Source organism: Doryrhamphus excisus, linkage group LG14, assembly GCF_037039965.1.
Source record: "Doryrhamphus excisus strain RoL-2023G ecotype Guam linkage group LG14, RoL_Dexc_Guam_v1.1, whole genome shotgun sequence".
NCBI classification, from domain to species: domain Eukaryota; kingdom Metazoa; phylum Chordata; class Actinopteri; order Syngnathiformes; family Syngnathidae; genus Doryrhamphus; species Doryrhamphus excisus.
This window is the reverse complement of record NC_136370.1, coordinates 4,742,040-4,752,485: the sequence shown is the minus strand read 5'-3', so window position 1 is coordinate 4,752,485 and position 10,446 is coordinate 4,742,040. Positions and strand designations below refer to the sequence as shown.

Sequence of the window (10,446 nt, the reverse complement as noted above, 5' to 3'; positions counted from 1 at the left end):
AAATATCGGAATTTATGGTCCTATTTGATAATTCATTTCACTGTTACATTATTTGTATGCATGGACTTAACATGTTTTTCCTCATTTCCTTGACAAAATGCCTGAATAAATTCCTCTAAATCAGGGGGTTTGGGCAAACTTTGTGAATGGCAGACCATGTTGGGTTAAAAAATTTGGCAAATGGGCCATCAAACAGAACGACATACTTGCTCACAGTGCAACAAAACGAAAACACATCCACAGCAAGTTAACGCATCACATAAATCATCTACTGCGACGTGTGAGATAAACAACAGCTAAGCACTAAAAATAACATACAACTTCACACTGTTATTTCCAAATGCCTGCAAGGCATGCTGGGTTGTCTAGTGGCAACAGTAATCAGTAAAACATTGGACATCAAGCGTACGTTAACATCGCTCAACATTATTATTATTATTTATTATTACTTATCTTCTTTTGTGTTAGGCAACGACATTTCGTTGGCAATTTCACTACTGTGTTTTTGTGCAATGACAATAAATGGAGTCTATCTATCTATCTACAATGTTGGCCAAAAGCGTACCACAAGCTACCCAGCATGCTTTGCGGACGGAATATAGGGGTGGGCTTTTTGTTGGCATGGGTATAGTGCGTGGATATTTATTTGTATGCCCACATACAAATAGGTTACTTTGTGCATCGTGTGTGTTGACGTGTTGCTTTTTTTGTACGAGCTCCAGATTGCATTTGACTATTTGGACAACTCCAGCGTGCCACAGTGTTACAGTTTCCATGTTAAAGGTTTAATAAAAGGAATTTGGTAATGCCCGGTGGTCCAGATCAAGATGCTTGGCAGGCCTGATTTGGCCCCCGGGCTGCAGTTTGCCCACCCCTGCTCTGAATGCACTTTGGACATGTAATTATGTGTATTAATGTTAAAAATATGACATAGACCAGTGGTTCCCAAACTTTTTACAGTCGGGTACCCCTTTGGACATTTAGGATGAAGTCATGTACCCCCCTATAACTTGAAATATTGAACATAATTAATTGGTTCATTTATTTTATAGTATTTCCAGGTCAAAAATGTGTATTTTGCCGGGTTACGTTTCCCTAAAGAGCATTGATATATACGTTAAAAAAAATTCATCCACTCATGATGGCTTTGATTTAAATATGCATATTACTTTATAAAAAAAATGAAGGGGGAAAGTTTAACAATCGTGATAAAGCAGTAGCCCAAGTACAAAAATATATACAAGCAATAATAATTTTCAGGACAATCCCCACTCACAGTGACAGGTTTTTACCGCTATGCTGTAAATATAAATAATAAAAACTACACCGTTTGTCATAACTTTATCACAACCTGCAGCACAAACATGGTATATGTAAAAATGAGGTTTACATTGCTAAGATTTCTTTAAACTAATAATGCCCGGTTCCTTCTGAAGTGAAGTAAATAAATGCCCCTACTATTGAAACAAATACAGCAGTTGCTTTATGTAATTTAAGATGCTAGTTGTAGATGAAGACTTTGTTTTTATGCAACTTTCTTCTTTTTTGGAAAACAGTAGGTTTGATATGCGATTATTAACTTTGGTGGGTGTGTTGTTCAATTAAATGGCAACAGCATCCTGCTTAAATACAAACTATGTGAAGAGCATATGTCATTAAAAATGTAACAATAAATTACCAAAGTCGTTTTCTTCGTGTTGTATTTTGTTCACAGTACCAGCCAAAAGCATGTACCCATGTTTCATGCGATTGAATGAAATATTTTCTTCACTTAAAATTTAAAATATATTTTTATTGACATCTTCATTTGCAGATCTTGAAGATCTACCAGAGATTGTTCACACTCCAAAAAGCTGTGGGTGGACTTAAGCAGATTCATTATTGATTACTACATTACTACATTATTATATCGTCGATTATTTTGTTTTGTTGTGGGAAAATGTTGCTTTAGGGTTTTGCAAGAGTTCTAAGAATGAAGAAATGAAATTGAAATTATATGTAAGTCATTTAAATTAGTAATGTAATGTAAGTTTTTTGTTTTTACTATTTTTTGATTAATTGTATACTGTTTGGTATACATTTATTTATAAAGGTTACGTGGAAAAAAGATACAGTAAAGATTGTAGTACACCCACCTGGCAACACCGATCCCACAATGCACCGCGATGCTAATGTTTTGGTGACGTCACGCTAGGCTGGAACAAAAACAAGCGAGTTGGTGGGCAGGGCTGGGCTGTGGCCCTTTTCGGTGGCTGCCGTTGCTAATTCCCATTTTAAGAAAAAGCCCATATTTAACCTCATCCAAGGACACGTACACATAACGGGATGAGGTAGAGGCCGTCACGCGTGTGTGCCGGGTAAGTTGAAAGCCTTTCGTGTCCTTTACTTTGGCGAGTCTTGTGCCTGGGCTTTGTTTGGTACTGTAGCTAGATTAGCATGCTAGTTTAGGCTAACAGCATCTTTCTGCTGTTGACTGGCGCCTCCGAGACTGTGGTATTTGGCCAATAAACCTTTTAGGTAATGTCCCCCGGCTACACAAACCAAATAACATCTGACCTGGTAGCGTTTGGGGTGCTTTAAAGTTTAACAGGCATATTGAGTACATATGCTTGCTGGCGCCAGGCTCAGCTAATTGGGAAGATAACTGCATATGATGTGCTTCTCTTCCAGTCTTCCACCAGCACTGAGACATGGCTTGGAGGACTCTCCACGTCCTGTTGCTGCTGCTTTTCAAGTGGGCCTTCCAAACATCTGCTGAGGGTTCAGGTACTGGAGCTCTATTGTATTCTCACATGTTTAATATCCTTTTGTTGTGTGTCCATGATGCAAATATACCAAAGCATCAAACGTTGCCGTGCTTTGAAGCACACACCGCTGCAGAGCCCAGTGAGCATCTTATGTTCCCTCTCCTCAGATGGGCAGCTAGTGTGCCTGTGTGACAGTCCAAAATGCCTCCAGGACCAGTGCCAGGGCACGCGCTGCTTCTCCTCAGTGCGGGTGGGCTCCAGCGGCGTGGTGTTTGAGCGTGGCTGCCTGGAGGGCCCCAAGAAAACACGCTTGCACTGCTCCACTCAGCCATCCTCCCACCAGGCCATTTCCTGCTGCTCCCATGACATGTGCAACCTCAACACTACCAGGAGCTCTGTGATGGCGCTTCTGCCTTCAGGTGCAGGAACAAAAATAGTTCATCCAAGATCACTTGTTTGACTTTTTCTTCACTGCGAATTATCCACGGCGTAGCCCCACAGGAAGAGCCGGTCGGGTACGGTGTCGGGATGCTGGCGCTCTTTGTGGTGGGTCCAATTGTGGTTCTGGTCCTGCTGTCTGTGGCATTGGCGCTGGCCTGCAGGAGGCTCCACCATGGTCGTTTGCAGAGGCTGCAGGAGTTTGACACGGAGCAGGGAGCCGTGGAGGGCCTCATCACCTCCAACGTGGGGGACAGCACTTTAGCGGTAAGAGGAACAGGACATCTCTTTGAACTTGCATTGAGGGGACTAAATGGGTTAGTCTGCTCCTTCTAGGACTTGCTGGATCACTCGTGCACATCAGGGAGTGGTTCGGGTCTTCCATTCTTGGTCCAAAGGACGGTTGCTAGGCAGATCAGTCTGGTGGAGTGTGTTGGTAAGTTGGGCGGCATTGTATCAAAAGCAAAATGAAGAGAGTCTGGTTGCTATTACACTGAATATAAGATTTTTTTAAATAAACAATGTATCATTATTTAGTGGTTTGTTTACTGTAACAGTCAGAAACCAAAGTAATGTCATTTTGGTTATTTTCTTGGTCCCCTTAATGTGCCACATTAATTTATTAATCATGGCGTCACTCCAATGGTTTCTATATATTACTTACCAAATCATGCTGTTTCATGATTTAATGCAGCATATTAGTAAAATGTGCATATTTAAATAAATTGTATGTATATTGCCGAGCTTAAGCATACAAATGGCTAAATAAGTGAAATACGAATAAGGCATTCGGAAGACGCATTCAAAGACATTTGTCACATTCTACACTGGTCACTAAATGACAGTAATTAAAATTTTAAACCTGTATTATTATTACCATTATGTTTGTAAACAGGAGAGTAAAACGATGTGTTAGGAATTGCATTGCCTCCTGAGTACAGTACATACAGTACCACCAAAAGTTTGTACACATTCCCATGTTATTAAATGGTATTTACATTTTGGCTTGTGCAGTATTTTTCTTAAAATAATACCTGTGTTGACGGTCTTCCTGTGGCGCCGCCTTCTTCTGTGCATCCCACTAAGGCAAGGGGCGGTATGGTGAGGTGTGGCGAGGCCAGTGGCAAGGCGAGAACGTGGCTGTCAAAATCTTCTCCTCGAGAGATGAAAAGTCCTGGTTCCGAGAGACCGAGATCTACAACACTGTGCTCCTCAGACATGAGAACATCCTGGGTGAGTCTACGGCACCTCTTCAAATCATCACTCCAGGTATTGATGACCTTGATGTGACTCCTTGCAGGCTTCATGGCATCCGACATGACCTCACGCAACTCCAGCACCCAGCTGTGGCTCATCACCCACTACCACGAAAATGGCTCCCTGTACGACTATTTGCAGCGGGTCGCTGTGGAGCCGCCGGAGGGCCTGGCCATGGCGGCATCCATCGCCAGCGGGCTGGTGCACCTGCACACAGAGATCTTTGGCACAGAGGGCAAGCCGGCCATCGCACACCGGGACTTGAAGAGCAAGAACATCTTGGTCACAAAGGAGCTGCGCTGCTGCATTGCCGACCTTGGTAAGAGGATACTTTTGCAACAGAGGACAACATAGTGCTGTGTGCTGACACGGTTTTAAGTCAAATCTTTTTTTCTCTCTTTTAATGACACTACAAGTCTGTCAACCAATCAATAGCCCAGCCGCTATACTAATGGTCATTAGTGCCTCTAACTTTCCACAAAGGAAACACCAAACAATGCTTACCAGACTGCACTGCGTGGTAGAAACTGGGCTGTGATTCAGTGCTGGTGTGTTTTCAGGGCTGGCGGTGACCCACTCCCAGGCAGACAACTTGCTAGACGTGGGCAACAACCCCAAAGTGGGCACCAAGCGCTACATGGCGCCCGAGGTCCTGGACGAGAGCATACAGACGGACTGCTTCGACGCCTTCAAGAGGGTGGACATCTGGGCCTTCGGGCTGGTGCTGTGGGAGATAGCGAGGCGCACCTACAGCAACGGTAAGTCTTAAGTTTCCGGGACCTTCTTAATCTGTTGGCCCCGATAAATTCCCTCAATTTGTCTGTGCAGGTATCATAGAAGACTACAAGCCTCCCTTCTATGATCTGGTGCCAAACGACCCGAGTTTTGAGGAGATGAGGAAGGTGGTCTGTGTGGAACAGCAGAGGCCTTTCATACCCAATCGTTGGTTCTCTGACCCGGTATGTCGTTGGCTCGCTCGCCCCTTGTGGATCACTGCATTCCTGTTAGGTCTTAGCTTTTTTTTTCTTCTCCTCTCAGACGCTCTCGTCTTTGGTGAAGCTGATGAAGGAGTGTTGGTACCAGAACCCGTCAGCCAGGTTGACAGCGCTGCGCATCAAGAAGACCCTGGATAAGATCCACAGCTCCCTGGACAAGGTGAAGGACTCTTGAGAGGAGCATCCTTTCTTCCCTTCTCCCTTGGTTGCCTTCCACTGGTTTGGTCCGTACCGGGCCTTTACAAGACGGGGGTGGGGAGACACGTGTAGCTCCATCAGCAGGACCAGGAACACTTCTAATGTTCTACTCTGGCTAGAGACAATCAGGGGTTAGCCAACAGACTTGACTCTGTGTACTTAGCTTATCACATCTCTACGGAGGCAAACATCCATTTGCTGTGGTCATGGCTCCATCGTCATAGCGCTAGAGCTGCAAAATAGGAATACATCTGCAGATAGTCACAGTCTGTGAAGGGACAGGGGAGGTCAAGAAATATTTGTTTACACTAGTGACTTTTTATTTGTAAGATATGGAGGTTTACTGTCTAGCGAGCTGGGCCTCTGCATACTCCCCTCGCCGCCCATCTTGCCTCACTGCACAAAGCACCTGAATAAGGACAAACAAAACACTCCATCTACAGTAGGAAACATTTTATTTATGCCTTGAAGTTGCCTAGGTGTGCGGTTACAGGTGAATTTGCTCACAAATGCTCATTTTTGTCTTTTTATATGTAATAAAACATTTGCTGCACTTCTGTCCACTGATTTGACCATACTTGTATATTAATACAGGTACTTACTACAGTACTGCAGTGTTTGACCATACTTGTATATTAATGCAGGTACTTACTACAGTACTACAGTGTTAAGGATGTCCCCATCCACATTTTTTGGCTTCCGATCCCAATTTTTTTTGTCTTGCTGACCCCATCCTGATCCTTTTTTTAAAGCTTTTGTTATAAACAATTTGTGGAATTGAATATGGTTATCAAAATAGCTATTATAGCATTAAAAATAACGCAAAATATTGCTGAAACTACCATTTTATTACACAGCATGACCAACAAAAAACGTACTGTAATTCAGTTTTAATTAAATTATCAGTCATTATTACTTCAGCTGTTCATTCAGCCCAGTATTTCCCAACCTCCACAGCCTTTTTGTCACCCACACATTCCATTTTATTGTCTGACTTAATATGAAATAACAGAGAATTTACTCATCTTGGAAATTGAATGTTTCCACGCACCCCCTTGCCATGTGTCACATCTGGACAAAAACAAGTCGTAGTATATAAAAGTCTTATCCATTTCTGTGCCGCTTATCCTCACAAGGGTCATGAATGTGCTGGCGCCTATCCCAGCTGTATTTGGGCGAGAGGCGGGGTGCACCATGGACTGATTGGTATATAAAACTCATATCTTCATATTACCTTCATTAGCCTTGAAGGCTATCGCAGGTGGTCCGGTAAAGTCTTGTAGGGGTTGAGAATTCCTTTGGGGTCCAGCATGCTCTTGATTCTGGCCATCATGGCGACCGCCTGGCTGGGTTTACTATAGTAGATGTAGTTCCTCTTCTTCAAGCCAAGCCCATGCTCGGCACTGATGCTACCCTGGCAGCCGGATGTCCACTCGTAGATGAAAGGCTCAATGGCGGCCAAGAGGACGGGGTCTCTGGCAGGAGAAGTGATGTTCAAGTGGAGGTTGCCATCTCCTGCAAGGAGAGCAAGTCATTCAGGGTTGTTGAAACTGCAGTTCACTGACTTCTCCAATAGATGGCGTTACACTTATTGCCCTCTCATTCACTTTGATTGGATGATGGAATACTGTACAGTGCAGTATTCACAATTCAGCATTTGTAACATGTTTATTTGCTTAGAGTGTGAAAAATAGGCATTGGTATGGGTGCATCTATTACTGAAGTTTTTAGCTGAGACTCTCACATGGTAACCCCCACATATAGCAGGAATTAGCTGGACACAGTAGTTATCCAGTTTATCTTTAGGTAATGATTCTTTTGGCCTCACCTACGTGTCCGTATCCTACCACACTCTTCGCCCGGCCCCCTAGGTGCTCCCTCATGGCAGTCACTAGCTGGTAGATCTTCTCCACGGGAAGCGAGACGTCATACTTGTAGGTGAAGCCGTCGTGAGTCAGAGCCTCTGTTACGCGTTCACGCATCGACCATAAAGCCTTCAAAAAAAACCCAAACATTATTTGCAAGTTGTAAGGTTGCAGCTTTTACTATCTTGGTAGAATGCTGCCCCCTGGTGGTTGGACAAGCACATTACATTCATCTCCATTTGTAGTCACTTAACCTTTGATTTGGATTCCTCTGTCGCCACCGTCCCATCAGTGACCAGCGATGAGGTCATGGCCTCCTCCAAAAAATTGTGGAGCTTCTCCTCGTCGTGCCTTGTGTCAGATCCAGACGTTTCTATGACAATGTAGAACGGGCAATCTGCAAGCAAAGGGAGGAAGGATTGTAACTATTACATTCCCTTACAAAAGGGGACTGCTTTGCACTTGCTAACTCAATTGCAGAGAGTTCACTAAATAATTGGGCAAAATGAAAACAATAAATATTAAAACCTCACCTTTGTCTCTGAAAATGTTTCATTCCAGCACATTGCTTGCCGAAACAAATTCAGTACTCTGGATCATATTAGCAGTTTTCAATAATTCAATAGCTAAAACATGTTAAATGTGAGCAGTTTTACAGGAGTAGGCCATAAGTTTCCATTAATAGGATTTTTTTTGTTTGTTTGCAATACCCCTGGGGTGTCCAATGTATGGATACTTGTGGTCCACCCTGTATAGTATTAAACGCAGTTAAATAATGTAATTGTATATCAATTATTTTATGTGTGTGTGTGTACCAGAGATGGGGTTGTCCAGTTTGAGGTGTGTATTGAGCAGCCTCATACATTCGCTGTCCAAAAACTCAAACGCAGACAGGATTTCACCCAGCATGCCTCTGCACAGCTGAAATGTCTTCAGGAGATCCTCAAATGTTTCACAACCTGATCACACGCACGAGAAGACACAAGTTGTTGTTTTTTTACAACTCTGATGATAAATGTGAGAAGTCTCACCCAGAAAAACCACATTGACAGATTTGGGTTTGCGAGGACAAAGGACAGAGACGGCTGTAATGACCCCTAGGGTTCCTTCAGAGCCTATGAAGAGCTGTTTGAGGTCGTATCCTGTATTGTCCTTCCTCAAAGTGGCCAAACAGTCCAGGACCTGCCCGTCTGCCAACACCTGGACCACGACACCCACAAAGCATCGGCTCTGATTCTCATACAAAACAAACACCTGCTAAACGAAGAAAGACAGGCTCCTTCACTTCCTCACCGCTTCCAAACCCAGAACATTCCCGTGCAAGGAGCCGTACCGCAGCAGCCGCAGCCCGCCAGCGTTGGTCGCCACGTTACCTCCGATATGGCAGCTACCTTTGGCCCCCAGGTCTAGAGGCATGATGTGGTCTCGCTCCTCCAGGTAGAGAGACAGGTTCTCGAGAACACAACCCGCCTGGCAAGTCAGGACCCCTGGAAGGTGCAGAAAATTATGTTATCATAGACCACATCATTAGGTACACCTGGAGAACCTACAAAGATAATAATGCTTGTTTGATTGACACCACAAGACCACTATTTTACTGCATTTCTTCAGATAGATTTACTCAACTGCAGAGAGTACAGGCATCTATAAGCATGGAGTTTATTTGTAGTCATTTGTTATTCTAACATTAAATTATATTTTGAATATTTTTTCTGCTACCAAAATGTTTAATTATAGGTAGCGTGCTGTCAGTCATATCAAAAGGTAATTACAGCCACAGTTTATTTTCTGGACGGGGTTAACGATGCATTCCTTTGGCAAATAATAGAGGCACGGCGTCTATTCAAGCGGAGGCGACTAGTTAGTGTAGATACTGACCAGAAACACTGTCAAAGCTCAGGATATTGTTCATGAAGGCGGTGGACAGAACGATCTCGTCGTAAACAGGTACGCTGCCGCCCACCAGCCCGGTGTTGCCACCTTGCGTGTTCACCGCCAGGTTACGATGATTACAGTAGCTACATTTGGGAAGGAGACAACTGTTAGCATGTGATCAAGTGTACGTCAATGACACTGTTTGGGGTGCGTACCTGAGGATATGAGCGACTTCCTGTGTTGACTGAGGCCTCAGCAGCACTTCACTGGAACCTGCAGAAGAGACACAAACATCAATACATTATCTTCTTCTATTTTTGGCTTGTCCCGTCACCTTTCACAGACTTGAGCCAGTCTACATTGCACGCTTCCAAAAGGTCCGGGTCGGTGATGGTCCTGCCAGGTAGTAGCCTCCTGAAATAGTCCACATCTTCTTGCGTCACCCTGGCGAAGGGTAACCTCTTTGGTGCTTCGTCGCAGGACCTGTTGGCCATATCAGTCCCGTCGTGGAGCCTCCGACAGCAGTCTACACTTTGACACAGGCTGGTGGGCAATGGGCCATAATAGGATGTGGATGGGCGCATGATGTTGTGTTTGCTCAAGGGTTTTAGAGAGGTCCTCAGCCTCAGTGTCCTCAGCAACATCCTAGCCAGGATTGTAGATTGCAGTAAGTAGTTAGCAACGTCTTGGTAATTACGTCCACTTCTTCTATCTATAGCTCCACTCAAAATTTATTCAAAAAATAGCATTAGCTCGCAGTGATATCTAACGTTAACAAATGGCTTCTGACAACTTCCACCAAGCTAATGCGCCTAGCTAGTGACCTCAGCACAGGATACTGCAGAAATTAGCTACTAAATCTTTACATGCGTACCTCAAAAGACGCGTTATGGCACACCTTCAAATATTAGCGACGGTAGCCACGCTACAGAGCACCGTGTTTTGTTTTTTAAGTTAAGTAATGTGTTTGTGTAATGATGTGTTTAGCTAGCATAGCAGCAGGGACAGTTCCGCGTACGAAAGAGCAGAAGATGACAGACCAATCAACGCTTACGCACACCACCACAACAA

General features: G+C 44.0%; 2 protein-coding genes across 2 annotated transcripts; one reads left to right on the top strand and one right to left on the bottom strand.

Annotated features, from left to right (window-relative positions):
• Positions 1-2,187: 2,187 nt before the first annotated feature.
• On the top strand, positions 2,188-6,194 carry acvr1l (activin A receptor, type 1 like). The gene is made up of 10 exons (XM_058090298.2): positions 2,188-2,357; positions 2,671-2,766; positions 2,915-3,166; positions 3,241-3,452; positions 3,522-3,621; positions 4,272-4,418; positions 4,486-4,761; positions 5,003-5,200; positions 5,271-5,401; positions 5,481-6,194. Exons 2-10 carry the CDS (start codon positions 2,691-2,693, stop codon positions 5,610-5,612), a joined length of 1,524 nt encoding a protein of 507 aa, XP_057946281.2. The 5' UTR covers positions 2,188-2,357; positions 2,671-2,690; the 3' UTR covers positions 5,613-6,194.
• On the bottom strand, positions 2,806-10,418 carry d2hgdh (D-2-hydroxyglutarate dehydrogenase). Its single transcript, XM_058090296.2, has 11 exons — positions 10,250-10,418; positions 9,710-10,020; positions 9,591-9,648; positions 9,379-9,518; positions 8,794-8,987; positions 8,532-8,700; positions 8,316-8,459; positions 7,755-7,897; positions 7,464-7,629; positions 4,220-7,150; positions 2,806-3,605 (listed from the first exon to the last, which is right to left on the bottom strand). The coding sequence occupies exons 2-10, from the start codon at positions 10,017-10,019 to the stop codon at positions 6,888-6,890; spliced, it is 1,587 nt and encodes a 528-aa protein (XP_057946279.2). The 5' UTR covers position 10,020; positions 10,250-10,418; the 3' UTR covers positions 2,806-3,605; positions 4,220-6,887.
• Positions 10,419-10,446: the final 28 nt, after the last annotated feature.

Bases quoted from the DNA above. Each gene is read 5' to 3' on its own strand.
- acvr1l (XM_058090298.2), top strand. From the start codon at position 2,691: ATGGCTTGGAGGACTCTCCACGTCCTGTTGCTGCTGCTTTTCAAGTGG. The intron at 3,167-3,240 runs GTGCAGGAACAA...TCCACGGCGTAG, and splicing joins GATGGCGCTTCTGCCTTCAG to CCCCACAGGAAGAGCCGGTC. The intron at 5,402-5,480 runs GTATGTCGTTGG...TTCTCCTCTCAG, and splicing joins ATCGTTGGTTCTCTGACCCG to ACGCTCTCGTCTTTGGTGAA.
- d2hgdh (XM_058090296.2), bottom strand. From the start codon at position 10,019: ATGTTGCTGAGGACACTGAGGCTGAGGACCTCTCTAAAACCCTTGAGC. The intron at 7,898-8,315 runs GTACACACACAC...CTTTGCTTGCAG, and splicing joins ACTGGACAACCCCATCTCTG to ATTGCCCGTTCTACATTGTC. The intron at 7,630-7,754 runs GTTAAGTGACTA...TTTTTTTTGAAG, and splicing joins CAGAGGAATCCAAATCAAAG to GCTTTATGGTCGATGCGTGA.